The 16,398-nt window shown below is 40.0% G+C and overlaps 2 protein-coding genes across 2 annotated transcripts in view; both read right to left on the bottom strand.

The window, feature by feature from the left end:
- Nucleotides 1-1,179: 1,179 nt before the first annotated feature.
- Nucleotides 1,180-16,398, bottom strand: part of C2H18orf63 (chromosome 2 C18orf63 homolog) — a 49,231-nt gene continuing 34,012 nt past the window's right edge. Inside the window, exons 8-14 of the mRNA XM_077809085.1 lie at nt 15,043-15,152; nt 14,838-14,961; nt 14,635-14,720; nt 13,035-13,218; nt 9,999-11,123; nt 1,899-2,015; nt 1,180-1,305 (exon numbers count right to left, since the gene is read on the bottom strand). Coding sequence (XP_077665211.1) covers nt 1,180-1,305; nt 1,899-2,015; nt 9,999-11,123; nt 13,035-13,218; nt 14,635-14,720; nt 14,838-14,961; nt 15,043-15,152 — 1,872 coding nt within the window. The remainder of the gene's footprint in view (nt 1,306-1,898; nt 2,016-9,998; nt 11,124-13,034; nt 13,219-14,634; nt 14,721-14,837; nt 14,962-15,042; nt 15,153-16,398) is intronic.
- Nucleotides 5,080-6,785, bottom strand: LOC144260455 (uncharacterized). Its single transcript, XM_077809086.1, has 2 exons — nt 6,225-6,785; nt 5,080-5,637 (listed from the first exon to the last, which is right to left on the bottom strand). Exons 1-2 carry the CDS (start codon nt 6,772-6,774, stop codon nt 5,399-5,401), a joined length of 789 nt encoding a protein of 262 aa, XP_077665212.1. The 5' UTR covers nt 6,775-6,785; the 3' UTR covers nt 5,080-5,398.

The following is a 16,398-nucleotide window of genomic DNA, read 5'->3' as shown; positions in this document are numbered from 1 at the left end:
GATGACATTTACTGTTGACAAATGTAAATTAAAAGGAATAATTTGAACTACTCATGCACATTTCTAGGTTCTGAAATAACTATAAATGCTCAAGAAAAAGACACGATTATTTATGTGCCATGGTGGCGTGAAAAGGTAAAGGCATTGCAACCTCTACAGGGTTAACGGGGCTGCAACCAGTGGAGTATGAAAGGTGGCTGGGAGAAAAGCTGAGTCAAAGGGGAGCTAAGAAGAAGGGTGCACCTTTTCTCCTGGCTATCTAAAGTGGGGGAAAGCATTTGGGGAATTATTGTCCAGTGCTTTTAAGTCCATTTATTTTTTGTGTTAATTATAAAAGAGTCCTAAAAGGATTGAGGTTTGGACCTTATTTCTGTTCCCTGGCTGGTGAAACTGCCCACCAATCTGCAAGTACTCATAATGCAAACTACCAGTTAAAACATAAAAAGAAGGGAATGGAAAATACTACTGAAAATATTTACCACAATATAAATGGATAGTATTCCCTCACATTTAACACTTTTTCCCTTTGGGTTATCAGATATTAAAAAAAGATGTAGTAGAAATAGAGGTTCAGAGATAGGCAGGAATATGGTTAAAAGTTATGGAAAGACTTCCATTAGAAGAGAGAAAAAATTAGGACTGTTTTATTCAGAGAGGAGACAAATAAAAGGGGATATAAGGTACATAAAATTATGAATGGTATCTAGCAGTTATTTGCGTGCTCCTATTGATTCTTTCTGATACTACAAGAGTAAGTGGATTAAAACTGAAACTGAAAGACAGTAAATTAAAACCAGTAAAGGGAAATACTTTATGTTTTACACAAATCATACCTAGCCTATAGAATTTATTGCCACAGGATATTACTGAATCCAAGAGTTTAATAGGATTAAAAATGATGAGACATTTATGTAACTAATGAGAGCATCCGTAGTTACATTAAAATAAATTATACAAATAACAAAGGATCAAATTTTGTATTGCAGGGCATAAGCCACCTACTAACAGCTTGGGGCAGGAAGAAAAAACTGTCCCAATTGGCCATTTCAGGAATTCTTGCACCTTCCACTCGAAAATTAGCTACTAGTCACCGTTGAAGATGGAATATTGGACAAAATATACCAGTGATCTAATGTAATAAAGCATTTACTATATACCTAGTTAGTGCTGTGTGGATACTTATGCAGTGCTAACATGATCAATGAAGCTGATACCTATGCACCTCAATTTAAATGTCTCAATACTTTGGATCAAGGAGATGGTGGTAATCTGTAACACACCTGAATTATCCACAAACAGAAATGACTATATGGAACCAAAAAATTAATCAATAAATCAATCTCCAATGTAATTACATGTACTGGTTTTTAAAATAGACAAAGTCCACATTTTCTGCAATAGTTTCTTTAAATTATGATTAAACAGAGTAAAATACATATGCAGAAAAGTATGTTCTAAATTGATGGCATACACTTCAGCAAATAGGAAAAGCTTTCATGCAGTCAGAAGAATCTCATTTATAGGACCATTATAAAGTGGATTAATAAATCCCAGAATTAAGTTGTATGATACTGTGAGTGTCTTTCCTAACAAGATTTTTTAATGTGGAATCGGAAAAGTTATTTTCATATACCCTAAAATAAAATATTTACATTAAATATTATTAACCTTCTTAGTGTTACTACATATTTAATTTCTGAAGGAGTATGTTTTCAAAATTTTAAAAGTTGGCCAAAAAATTCTGAAAAGACAGGAATGAAATAGAAGTTTTACTTTTTCCAGGCCATAAGGGATTTCTTGTATTCCCGGTTTTGCTTTAACTGGTCAATATTCTAAAATCAAAAAGTACATATTGTCTTTTTCATCACTTAGTGTCTGGATGTTAGTGAGTTTTTTACCTGCCTTCTTTTGCCACAACTTTTCTTTGAAGTTGTTTTCAAATGGGTCTCCATCTTTGAGTAAATCTGTTTTGAGGCCACTGCTTCACAATGCAAAGGATCATTCACTGTTAACATCTTAAAATATAAAAGTTGATATACCCTTATTATCTAAAACTCCAGTACTATTGTAATGGTTATCATGACAGGACTTCTGATTGACTTTTTTTTTGGCCACTGAATCTCACCATTACAATCCACCCTGACCTGTAACTTCTAACAATACTAACACCAATGTGAATTATACAGATAAATTATCACTCACTGTCCAAAGAATAGACCACTATCAATATGTACCCTTTCTTACTGATGTACATTCTCACTCTAGCAGCTAACCTGTGTCTGTGAGGCATTAATAGCCCAGTGCTTCATATTTCTAGGGTATGTCTACACTACGGAATAAGGTCGAATTTATAGAAGTCGGTTTTTTAGAAATCGGTTTTATATATTCGAGTGTGTGTGTCCCCACACAAAATGCTCTAAGTGCATTAAGTGCATTAACTCGGCGGAGTGCTTCCACAGTACCGAGGCTAGAGTCGACTTCCGGAGCATTGCACTGTGGATAGCTATCCAACAGTTCCCGCAGTCTCCGCTGCCCATTGGAATTCTGGGTTGAGATCCCAATGCCTGATGGGGCTAAAACATTGTCGCGGGTGGTTCTGGGTACATATTGTCAGGCCCCCGTTCCCTCCCTCCCTCCGTGAAAGCAAGGGCAGACAATCGTTTTGCGCCTTTTTTCCTGAGTTACCTGTGCAGACGCCATACCACGGCAAGCATGGAGCCCGCTCAGGTAACCGTCACCCTATGTCTCCTGGATGCTGGCAGACACAGTACGGCATTGCTACACAGTAGCAGCAACCCCTTGCCTTGTGGCAGCAGACGGTACAGTACGACTGGTAGCCGTCAACGTCATGTCCGACGTGCTCCTGGCCACGTCGGCTGGGAGCACCTGGACAGACATGGGCGCAGGGACTAAATTTGGAGTGACTTGACCAGGTCATTCTCTTTAGTCCTGCAGTCAGTCCTATTGAACCGTCTTATGGTGAGCAGGCAGGCGATACGGATTGCTAGCAGTCGTACTGTACCATCTTCTGCCGGGCAGGCAAGAGATGAGGATGGCTAGCAGTCATACTGTACCATCTTCTGCCGAGCAGCCATGAGATGTGGATGGCATGCAGTCCTTCTGCACCGTCTGCTGCCAGCCAAAGATGTAAAAGATAGATGGAGTGGATCAAAACAAGAAATAGATCAGATTTGTTCTGTATTTATTTGCTTCCTCCCCTCCCCCGTCTAGGGGACTCATTCTTCTAGGTCACACTGCAGTCACTCACAGAGAAGGTGCAGCGAGGTAAATCTAGCCATGTATCAATCAGAGGCCAGGCTAACCTCCTTGTTCCAATAAGAACAATAACTTAGGTGCACCATTTCTTATTGGAACCCTCCGTGAAGTCCTGCCTGAAATAGTCCTTGATGTAAAGACACCCCCTTTTTTGATTTTAGCTCCCTGAAGCCAACCCTGTAAGTCGTGTCGTCAGTCGCCCCTCCCTCTGTCAGAGCAACGGCAGACAATCATTCCGCGCCTTTTTTCTGTGCGGACGCCATACCAAGGCAAGCATGGAGGCCGCTCAGCTCAATTTGGCAATTAGGAGCACATTAAACACCACACGCATTATCCAGCAATATATGCAACACCAGAACCTGGCAAAGCCATACCGGGCGAGGAGGCGACGTCAGCGCGGTCACGTGAGTGATCAGGACATGGACACAGATTTCTCTGAAAGCATGGGCCCTGCCAATGCATGCATCATGGTGCTAATGGGGCAGGTTCATGCTGTGGAACGCTGATTCTGGGCTCGGGAAACAAGCACAGACTGGTGGGACCGCACAGTGTTGCAGGTCTGGGACGATTCCCAGTGGCTGCGAAACTTTCGCATGCGTAAGGGCACTTTCATGGAACTTTGTGACTTGCTTTCCCCTGCCCTGAGGCGCATGAATACCAAGATGAGAGCAGCCCTCACAGTTGAGAAGCGAGTGGCGATAGCCCTGTGGAAGCTTGCAAGGCCAGACTGCTACCGGTCAGTTGGGAATCAATTTGGAGTGGGCAAATCTACTGTGGGGGCTGCTGTGATGCAAGTAGCCCACGCAATCAAAGATCTGCTGATATCAAGGGTAGTGACCCTGGGAAATGTGCAGGTCATAGTGTATGGCTTTGCTGCAATGGGATTCCCTAACTGTGGTGGGGCCATACACGGAACCCATATCCCTATCTTGGCACCGGAGCACCAAGCCGCCGAGTATATAAACCGCAAGGGGTACTTTTCGATAGTGCTGCAAGCTTTGGTGGATCACAAGGGACGTTTCACCAACATCAACGTGGGATGGCCGGTAAAGGTACATGACGCTCACATCTTCAGGAACTCTGGTCTGTTTCAAAAGCTGCAGGAAGGGACTTTATTCCCAGACCAGAAAATAACTGTTGGGGATGTTGAAATGCCTATATGTATCCTTGGGGACCCAGCCTACCCCTTAATGCCATGGAGCCGTACACAGGCAGCCTGGACAGTAGTCAGGAGCTGTTCAACTACAGGCTGAGCAAGTGCAGAATGGTGGTAGAATGTGCATTTGGACGTTTAAAGGCGCGCTGGCGCAGTTTACTGACTCGCTTACACCTCAGCGAAACCAATATTCCCACTGTTATTACTGCTTGCTGTGTGCTCCACAATATCTGTGAGAGTAAGGGGGAGACGTTTATGGAGGGGTGGGAGGTTGAGGCAAATCGCCTGGCTGCTGGTTACGCGCAGCCAGACACCAGGGCGGTTAGAAGAGCACAGGAGGGCGTGGTACACATCAGAGAAGCTTTGAAAACCAGTTTCATGACTGGCCAGGCTACGGTGTGAAAGTTCTGTTTGTTTCTCCTTGATGAAACCCCCCGCCCCTTGGTTCACTCTACTTCCCTGTAAGCTAATCACCCGCCCCTCCTCCCTTCAATCACCACTTGCAGAGGCAATAAAGTCATTGTTGCTTCACATTCATGCATTCTTTATTCATTCATCACACAAATAGGGGGATGACTACCAAGGTAGCCCAGGAGGGGTGGTGGAGGAGGGAAGGAAAATGCCACACAGCACTTTAAGCACAGCACTTTAAAATTTACAAATTTAAAATTTATTGAATGACAGCCTTCTTTTTTTTGGGCAATTCTCTGTGGTGGAGTGGCTGGTTGGCCAGAGGCCCCCCCACTGTGTTCTTGGGCGTCTGGGTGTGGAGGCTATGGAACTTGGGGAGGAGGACGGTTGGTTACACAGGGGCTGTAGTGGCAGTCTGTGCTCCAGCTGCCTTTGCTGCAGCTCAACCATACACTGGAGCATACTGGTTTGGTCCTCCAGCAGCCTCAGCATTGAATCCTGCCTCCTCTCATCACGCTGCCGCCACATTTGAGCTTCAGCCCTGTCTTCAGCCCGCTACTTACTCTCTTCAGCCCGCCACTTACTCTCTTCAGCCCGCCACCTCTCCTCCCGGTCATTTTGTGCTTTCCTGCACTCTGACATTATTTGCCTCCACGCATTCGTCTGTGCTCTGTCAGTGTGGGAGAACAGCATGAGATCGGAGAACATTTCATTGTGAGTGCGTTTTTTTTCCTTTCTAAGCTTCACTAGCCTCTGGGAAGGAGAAGATCCTGTGATCATTGAAACACATGCAGCTGGTGGAGAAAAAAAAAGGGACAGCGGTATTTAAAAAGTCACATTTTATAAAACAGTGGCTACACTCTTTCAGGGTAAACCTTGCTGTTAACATTACATACATAGCACATGTGCTTTCGTTACAAGGTCGCATTTTGCCTCCCCTCACCGCATGGCTACCCCCGCAACCTTCCCCCCTCCCTGTGGCTAACAGCGGGGAACATTTCTGTTTAGCCACAGGCAAACAGCCCAGCAGGAATGGGCTCATCTGAGTGTCCCCTGAAGAAAAGCACTCTATTTCAACCAGGTGACCATGAATTATATCTCACTTTCCTGAGATAACACAGAGAGATAAAGAACGGATGTTGTTTGAATGCCAGCAAACATACACTGCAATGCTTTGTTCTACAATGATTCCTGAGTACGTGTTACTGGCCTGGAGTGGTAAAGTGTCCTAACATGAAGGACGCAATAAGGCTGCCCTCCCCAGAAACCTTTTGCAAAGGCTTTGGGAGTGCATCTAGGAGAACCGCGAATGCCAGGGCAAAGTAATCCTTTCACATGCTTGCTTTTAAACCATGTATAGTATTTTAAAAGGTACACTCACCAGAAGTCCCTTCTCCGCCTCCTGGGTCCAGGAGGCAGCCTTGGGTGGGTTCGGGGGGTACTGGCTCCAGGTCCAGGGTGAGAAACAGTTCTTGGCTGTCAGGAAAACTGGTTTCTCTGCTTGCTTGCCGTGAGCTATCTACAACCTCATCATCATCATCTTCTTCGTCCCCAAAACCTGCTTCCGTATTGCCTCCATCTCCATTGAAGGAGTCAAACAACACGGCTGGGGTAGTGGTGGCTGAACCCCCTAAAATGGCATGCAGCTCATCATAGAAGCGGCATGTTTGGGGCTCTGACCCGGAGCGGCCGTTCGCCTCTCTGGTTTTCTGGTAGGCTTGCCTCAGCTCCTTCAGTTTCACGTGGCACTGCTTCGGGTCCCTGTTATGGCCTCTGTCCTTCATGCCCTGGGAGATTTTGACAAAGGTTTTGGCATTTCGAAAACTGGAACGGAGTTCTGATAGCACGGATTCCTCTCCCCAAACAGCGATCAGATCCCGTACCTCCCGTTCGGTCCATGCTGGCGCTCTTTTGCGATTCTGGGACTCCATCACGGTCACCTCTGCTGATGAGCTCTGCATGGTCACCTGCAGCTTGCCACGCTGGCCAAACAGGATTCAAAAGTTCGTGGTTCAAGATGAGATTCAAAAGTTCGTGGTTCTTTTCCTGTCTACCTGGCCAGTGCATCTGAGTTGAGAGTGCTGTCCAGAGCGGTCACAATGGAGCACTCTGGGATAGCTCCCGGAGGCCAATACCGTTGAATTGTGTCCACAGTACCCCAAATTTGAGCCGGCAAGACCGATTTAAGCGCTAATCCACTTGTCAGGGGTGGAGTAAGGAAATCGATTTTAAGAGCCCTTTAAGTCGAAATAAAGGGCTTCATCATGTGGACGGGTGCAGGTTTACATCGATTTAATGCTGCTAAATTCGACCTAAAGTCCTAGTGTAGACCAGGGCCTAGAGACTTTTGTTTTTAAAAGACAGCAGACATAAATTAAGGACTGTGCTCACAGGACATATGCAAGAGCCCTTCTCTGCCCAACCCCCTTCATCATCCCCCCTGTCCCCACATAACAAACCAACCAACCCCAACAATAATAAAGTCAGGCTGAGAAAGAATTACCGTCTAAGAAATTCATATTTATAGATTAAGAAAATCATAGGAAGGAAAATACCACCCTGTGTCCTACTCCTGGGAGTTTTTAGGATAAAACATCTTTTTATTCTCTTATGGTGAAGAGCATTCTTAAATAGCAGCAATAAAAGGTTCTATATCTTGTAAAGACAGTGTAACAGAATGTATGGATAATTTTCTTAAAGTTAAAAGCCTTTGTAGATACAAATTAAAAGCAAAATTAGGAGATTCAAAGCACAACTTATGTTCTTGAACGTCTTAAAAAACTTGGTGCTAAATTCATCACTGTTATTGCACTGAACTCAGTTTACCACTTCTTGTTTTATTAAAACTCAAGAGGAAGTATCATACTCTATTTAAATTATTTTTAGTGTGCCATTCAGCACAAAGTTCAAATGCTGTTAACAACTTGCATTTTTACTAGGGCTGTCAAGCGATTAAAAAAATTAATCGTGATTAATTGCACTGTTAAACGATAATAAAAAAACATTTATTTAAACATTTTGGATGTTTTCTACATTTTCAAATATTTTGATTTCAATTACAACACAGAATACAAAGTGTACACTGCTCACTTTGTAATCAAAAATATATATGAATATTTGCACTGTAAAAAACAAAAGAGTATTTTTAAATTCACCTAATGCAAGTACAGTATTGCATTCATCATGAAAGTTGAACTTACAAATGTAGTATAATCTACAAAAAAATAACTGCATTCAAAAATAAAACAATGTAGATCTTTAGAGCCTAGAAAGTCCACTCAGTCTTACTTCTTGTACAGCCAATAGCTCAGACAAACAAGTTGGTTTACATTTGCGGGAGATAATGCTGTCCACTTCTTGTTTACAATGTCATTTGAAAGTGAGAACAGGCGTTCATATGGCACTGTTATGGCTGGCATCGCAAGATATTTACATGCCAGATATGCTAAAGATTCATATGTCCCTTCATGCTTAAACCACCATTCTACATGTGTCCACGCTGATGACAGGTTCTGCTAGATAATGATCCAAAGCCATGTGGACCGATGCATGTTCATTTTCATCATGAGTCAGATGTCACCAGCAGAAGGTTGATTTTCCTTTTTGGTGGTTCGGGTTCTGTAGTTTCCAGGTCAGAGTGTTGCGCTTTTAAGACTTCTGAAAGCATGTTCCACACTTCGTCGCCCTCAGATTTTGGAAGGCACTTCAGATTCTTAAACCTTGGGTCGAGTGCTATAGCTATCTTTAAGAAATTTCACATTGGTACCTTCTTTGCTTTTTGTCAAATCTGCAGAGAAAGTGTTCTTAAAATGGACAACATGTGCTGGGTCATCATCTGAGACTGCTACAACATGAAATATATGGCAGAATACAGGTAAAACAGCAGGAAACGAACTCCTTTAAGGAGAATTGTGTCATAAATTTAATTAATGCATTTTTTTTTAAACCAGCGTAGTCAGCGAAGAAGCATTTCTTCTGGAATAGTGGCAGAAGGATGAAGAGGTATACGAATGTTTAGCATATCTGGCATGTAAATACCTTGCAATGCCAGCTGCAAAAGTGCCATGCAAATGCCTGTTTTCACTTTCAGGTGACATTGTAAATAAGAAGAGGGCAGTATTATCTCCTGTAAATGTAAACAAACTTGTTTGTCTTAGCGATTGGCTGAACAAGAAGTAGGACTGAATGGACTTGTAGGCTCTGAAGTATTACATTGTTCTGTTTTTGAATGCAGTTATGTATCAAAAAAATCTACATGTGTAAACTACATTTTCACGATAAAGAGATTGCACTACAGTACTTGTATGAGGTGAATTGAAAAATACTATTTCTTTTGTTTATCATTTTTACAGTGCAAATATTTGTAATCAAAATAATAATATAAAGTGAGCACTGTACAATTTGTATTCTGTGTTGCAATTGAAATCAATATCTTAGAAAATGTAGAAAGGCATCCAGAAATATTTAATACATTTCAATTGGTATCGTATAACAGTGTGATTAAAACTGCAATTGATCGTGATTAATTTTTTTGAGTTAATCTCATGAGTTAACTGCGATTAATGGACAGCCCTAATTTCTACTAACTTGTAATCTAAATAGCTATTATACATGCAAAGGTTTTCAATGAATGTGTTGTAACAACTGAACCTGCTAAAGTTTCAAGCTTGTGTAAAAGCATTGGGCTTACGTATTTTGTAGTCTACAGCTACTAGGTGATACGATCACATACTTGAGCTGGTCTGATATATCATCCAATAGCTGGTTGTGGTACACAACTTTGTGTGAAGACAGACTGACACACAGAAAATGGAAGCATATTATTGTTTATAAATTTTGTTAGTCCCATTAAATAAAAGTCTGGAACGAAATTTAAAGGAATTACCCTTCCTTTCAGAAAGTCACAATTACAAGGGCATACAGCTCAGATGATAAAACAAATCAGTCTTTTACTGTAACAGGAGGCAATGGTTAAAGACTTTAATACAAATTACCGCAAATATTAGAAACATACTATCTGGAAGAACTAAGATACAGCATCAAATGCAATGAATAGTCTAATTACCTCAGCGAGTGCACGTACGCGCACACACACACACACACACACACAGAATTGGTGAGAACTAGTATAGGTGAAACCAATTATTTACTGTACCTGCTCACAGTTGACTTGTGAATGATGATTGGTTGTCTTGGTGATATACTCCTTTGGTGGTATTAATGATTGTTGATGTTCTCTTTTGGCTCTGTGCACTGTACTGTTTAAAACCAATCTGAGAATATTTAACCCGGCTCCTTCAGTTGGGGTTTTTGTTTGATGCTGTGATACGCTGGTGTTTGCAATTTCTTTGTCTGACTCAGAAATCTGTATCTGTACCTTCTTTGAACTGTGACTTTCCCCAAGTATTTTTGTGGTGTTTTGATTTGATAACTTTCCCCCCTTTTTTGTAGTAGAACTGAGTAGTGCAGGTTTTTTCAAACCTAGATTAGCATTTGATGTCTGAAGCACTGATTTGTCACTAGCAGATAATGAAGAAGAATTTAGCTTTTCAGGTTTGCCTTTACTTGAATTCCTACCTGAAGATGGGCTATTAGAAAAAGTCGAATTTGTCAGCTGCTTACCAGTTTCTTTTTTCTGGTCACATATAGGTCCAGCATTTTTTACACTTGCTTTCCCAGTCATTCTCTGAGCATCAGTGCCATTAGTAGGATTTTTGAATGACACAGTTTGGACAGGTTTGTATACCTGATTTACACTGAGGTTGCATACAGTCAATTTAGACACAGTGACATCTCTAACTACTTTTGGAGAATGCCGTAAAACACTCACTTTTTTCTTTCCTTCATTGGCTCTTGTGGCCTTTACATCCATTTGCAACAACTTTCCTTTGAAAATAGGTATAATTCTAGTGGCATTGTTCTTTTGAGAATCCACACATGAATTCTCAAACATTCTTAAGGATTCAGTTGAGTGAACTGGTACCCCTGATGCTCCTGGAGTCTGCTGCTGCTGTCTACTATGCACTGTTTTATTCATGGCCTCAGCAACAGCATTCTCTGGACATGGAATGAGATTTGAGAGAGTACATTGTTTCGGCTGATTGATCAAAAGCTCCATCTTGTGGCTCATTCCTGAACTGCATTGTGAAGACCTCTGCTGCAAAGTCTCTCGTCTTGGAGGTGCCTGAGTCAGAGATACCTTCCATATCGGTTTGCTGGTCAGATTTGCAGGCTTGGCATTTACTCCCTGAAACACACAGCTGTTGCCAAACTGATTCAACTGAATGAAGAGAGTTAGTTTACAATGCTACAATAACTTAGCCTGTATACAACATACACTGTACACATTTTTGTGTTGGTTATTTTATAATTCTATTTTTTTAAAAACAACCTAGAATTAAGAACATTGTATGCTTGCTATTAAGACATTTAAGGAAAGATTTTTTTCAGCTTGATAAATGAAAAGTAATATGTATGCAAATATCTGATTGTCAAAATGGCAAATATGTTGCACAATATTTATCCTTTCAAGCAAGAATAAAAAAGCATGCCACAAGCTATATACAGTGATTACTTCACCCACCACTGAAATGGAACCCAGCAACCTTTTAACATCACATAGCAACAATAAAAGACACCAGGGGAATTTTTCTGTTACAAATACAAGTGGAGAAACCATTTCAGTAATGTGCCCCTTTCATATCTGTTATATCGGATCATTTTATTCCCTCTCATGGAAAACATCCACTGAAAGGGAAAAACTACTTTGAAAATTCTGTGTGATTTGCCACACTGAGTTTCTGCTACAATATCCTCTTTGAGGAAAAGGGTCTAGAGCCCATAGGGAGAGATCCAATTCCACCCTTCAGGATATTATGGCATCTGCATACAGAGCAAACTTCTCTATGTTGCTCCTCAGAGCTCCTATTGTGCCATAGGAAACCTAGATGCTTTTGACTCCCTAATCAGTAGATATGTTCAATCAACCCCCTCTTTAAATGAGGAGTAGCTGCTATTGTTCAAAATTAGTTTTGCTCTGATTACAATTATTTTCCATTAGGACATTCTCCTTAATTGCACAGTTATCACAGACGGTAATACTAAGGCTATGTCCTCTGTCTCACACCAGGCTGAAAAACCACCCGAAACCTCACAGAACTCTGATTGTGTGGTTTTTGTATTTAGAGATTTCTGCAGTTTTGAGGGATGAGGGACAAAACGCACTGGATCCAGTTTCCCCATTCTCTGCTTATGAGCTACAATTGGTTGATGAGGCACTTTTTGGATTGCCACATTTCTCAGACAGGGAAGACCTAATCCTTAGTCGTCATTTTAGAGTAGTACTTCTAAAACTGTGGAATGCAAAGCAATTTCTAGTGGCCCACACAGAGCTAGCTGGCTGACTGTCCTCCTTGTCTCTAGTTACTTACACAGACATCTAGACTTTTCATAACAAAGAAATGCCTGGATGCCTGTGAAAACTGTGGGAAATAAGGAGGAGTCATCCTAACTTTCTCCATTAGGGGCTGCAGCTACTGGAAAGAGAGAAACAGGAGCCTCACTCAGACAGCAGTTCTTAACATTTTCAAAACTCTGCAATTTCTACTGCATTCTTCAAATTCTACTCTTTGTTTTTAAAAAATTAAGTTTTTCCTTCTTTCACTGACAAGATAATCAGCACGTGTGCTACTGCTCAGAAAAGGCTGAAAATAGTATTTCATATAGCCCATTATTCTAAAAGAGTTGTAAATTTTGCTCCTTCCCATCCTCTTCACCTCTGAAGTGTGAACTTCAGCCTGACTCAAACCATTTAAATGCTTGCAATAATAAGTCTAGACTACTTATTTTCTCTAATTTTCTTTTTCAAAACAAGGAAAAAAATATTGTTGTGATATTTATGGTGGCAGAGTTAAGATAAAAAATTCAGGAAAAGGAAACCTTAGATTCCAACAGAACTGGTAATTTGGCAACATATCACTTCCATATCTTCTTATACAGTTATGATATGAACAGTAATATGTTAGGCTACCCATTTAACTAGAAAAACACAAGTATTAACAGTTATTCATGGTGAGAAATACTTTTATACTCTTGCAGCGTTCTGAAAATTCACATGGGAAAGAGCTGGTATTATCATGAACAACACTGTGCCCAATAATATACATATTAATATAAACATAAAACTTCTTACATGCATGGGATGTTTCATTAGTTCCTTTGTGGCATACACTGCTTTACTTGTCATTTTTACTGGAAATCCACATAGATGAGGAAGTTTAGACTTTAGGTCAGAAAGAAAAGAGTTTAACACGCCTTCTAAATCTACTCTAGTAAAATATTGGACTGGTTGGCTTCTTATGCAACTTAAAGGGTACCTGAATAAGTGTTAAGGGTTATGTAAGATGGCTTTTAGCATTTTGTATAATGAAACTGTTTATCCTTTTCTTGAGTAAAAGCTTAAATGCACACTAACATTTCTTCAAAAGAATTAAAAAAAAAGCAGCTTTACTATTTTTAAAGGGACCAACATTTTAGTAGTTTTAATGGTTTTAGAGATTTGAAAGTTTTACTCTTATTAGGCTAAATTAAGCCATTTTCATTCCCATTGAGAAGTACTTTATTGCTTGAGCCGACACATTGAAATTAATGGAATATCCTGCAAAATAAGGTATTATTCAACAGAAGTAAAAGTGATAGAAACTAGTGCTTTATTTGTAACATCCTCCTGATTTTCTTCATTTCCTTCTCTGGATATTTTAATTATTTTCTCATTCCAAAGCACAACTCAATATGAATTTTGGTTTTTAGTCTGAGTTCTTTCTTTGTGAGCATGGTTCTGAAATCAGAGTTTCCTAATTAATGTGAACACCCTCTACTGGCAGTCATTTCAGCAGCAACATAAAATGTCTGAAACAAGTATTAGCAAAGCTATTATTTTTTCAGTATTTCAATGATGCAGGGGTGGATTTAAAAAAATAAAGCTAGAATATGGAGCATATTCCTCAGTGGATTGCACAAATTGTAAAGCAAAGGAAAAATGAGGCCTAAACTAATTGATAATGCCCCTAGTAAAGGGTGACCTGCAAAGAAAAACATTCTGTTAGTGCCATTTCTTGTTTCCATAACAAGGAGGCCTGAAAAGATTTATTTTTATAAAAAGGGGGTTTTTCTGCTTGTTTTTAAGATTATAAAGTCATAGGTCACCTAGACTGTTTTTCCTGGAAGACTCTTGATGATTGTGAGGAACAGGTAACTTCACAGATATTATGGAAGTGAAACCAGACTTAGGTTTCAATTGTGAAAACACTTAAAATGTCCTGAACTCTAAGCATGAGAGTAAATGTTAACAGGATCAGGGCCTGTGTGGTGAAGTAATTTTATTCAGATTAAGATTTCCTAAAACTTAAATTTTTATTTGGTTGGCTTTTTTTTGTTTTTGTTGTTAAAGCCTATTTAACGCATATGACCGAACAAACAGGCTGAAGAAAAATTATTCTCTCAAAGATTTGGCATCCCAGCCCCTACAAGAGTTCCCAATTCATATCTCAGGGTCCTTTAAGAAACATTTCCAGCAAAATAGAGAAGACCAGATTTGACATCATTCATTAATACTACAGAAGAACTGAATTAAATATTTTGGACCATATTTTCTGATGACATAGCCTCATTCACTTCAATGGAATTACAACTGCAGTGAATTTGGCGCTCAATTTGGATTAGAGTTTGGATCTTGGCTAGCATAGTAGAGGAGAAGACGTTCCAACACAAAATAAAATATGTATAAAGGATACGTAAAGAGCCGTTCCCCTATCAGTTTGAAGTAAACACTGCAATATACTTTTGTCTCTCCATGATCCTCTGGAAGGATATACCCATACTAAAAATGAAATACACATATAGATGGAATGTTATTATAAACAATGTGATTAACACAAAAAAATTCAAAAAAGAGACAAAAGGGAAAAAAATCATATGTAATCATGTTCTTTCCTACCAGATTCTTCCAGTGCATCTGAAAGTCTTTGTATGAATGAAAAGGAGACTCTGATGGAATTACATGGCTAATACTTATGATCTGACCCATTTTCATGCTGTACAGGGGTAAAGCAAAGAGAATGCTAGATATAACCCACAGCATAGTTGGAAACACAGATATTTGGTAAACTGTTTGTTTTTGTTGGAATTAAATAGAATTTTACCTTGGCAAGACATAGCACCAATTACTTAAAATGGAGTGTCTCTGAATGACTGTATTTTTATTGTTGTCAAATATTTCTAAGATGTTTGCTGAAATGTCAAAGTCTTCCAGCTTTCAATAGAAAAAAAAAGTGTTTTGTTATTTTCAAATATTGCTTCATTTATACAAAATGAAAAAGGAACATGCAAAACATCTAACATGCATTCAAATGTACTACCAAAACTTATACATGAATATTCATTTATCAGCCATTGCGAACTGCTAATTTTAGAATTTTATTCACATTGTCACATGGCAGAGTCTGTTTCAAACGTTAAAAACCTATACTTTCAGGAACTGGCTAAAGACGTAAAAGACTTAAAGGCTGATGGATCATATTGGAGGTACTTTAACATGTAAGGATACTGGATCCAGAAGGACTTGAAGCACAAAATAAATGTCCTCAGACTAAGAACATCCTTACTATCCCTGCAGTACTTTTAAGTTCTACTCAGAAACCAACATATTCTAATGTTGGACAACCTAGTGACAGTATTGCAGCATAATAACCAGGGTAGCAAAAGATCTCAGCAAGACTACCAAGAAGCTATGCCTTTGCCTCTTCTAAAAATCAAGAGAGATGCCCAGATATTCTGAGAGAAGACATGCTGGAGCTAAAGTCATAGACACTCTTAGACCTGGAGAAACATTCTTTTCTGAGACTGTTGTTTGTCATGGTTTGCACCCACGCAGTGACAGAAAAGCCCTTTCAGTTGTTGTGTCTATCTTCAGACTCTAGCAAATTATGGACCACAATATTGATTACTGAAAATGAAACATCATGTTAATTTCCATCATAACTGCCTATGTCGTTTTCAAGGCTGATACCTTGAAGTTGTCTTTGATTAGTATGTTATCTAGCTAGCGGAAACGGTGGAATTTCTTTCTCCTGAGACCCAAAAGATATTCTAAAGGATAGAAATGGATTGAAAATGCTTGCTTTTGTAAGCAAAGAAGTAATCAGAAATTTAGTACTCATTGTACCAGACCAGTTAAGGTGACATGGCGGCTATCAGAACGGATGCTAATGTCTTAATACTGAAGTATGGTTTCCTGATATATTTGCTAACTACGCTCACATCCAGCATGACCCAAACTGCTCCCAACTTTTTTGGGGGTATCACAAAGAAAATGGAACAGGTTTCAGAGAAGCGCTGTGCAGATAGGACTTCTTTGATAGCTCTGATGGCTAAAAGTTGATAGATGGTTTTGAACATAAGACGTTATTCTAAGCCAGGGGTGGGCAAACTACGATCCCTCAGGGCTTTGGATCCGATCCGCGGGATTGCCACCCCCGTGGCGTGGCACCGGGAAGCGG

The sequence above is a fragment of the Eretmochelys imbricata genome, chromosome 2 (assembly GCF_965152235.1).
Source record: "Eretmochelys imbricata isolate rEreImb1 chromosome 2, rEreImb1.hap1, whole genome shotgun sequence".
NCBI classification, from domain to species: Eukaryota; Metazoa; Chordata; order Testudines; family Cheloniidae; genus Eretmochelys; species Eretmochelys imbricata.
This window is presented reverse-complemented; position numbering and strand designations above follow the sequence as displayed.

Coding starts and splice junctions, on each gene's coding strand:
- LOC144260455 (XM_077809086.1), bottom strand. CDS start 6,774: ATGGAGTCCCAGAATCGCAAAAGAGCGCCAGCATGGACCGAACGGGAG. Junction 5,638..6,224: donor AGGCGGAGAAGGGACTTCTG/GTGAGTGTACCT, acceptor TTTCTCCACCAG/CTGCATGTGTTTCAATGATC.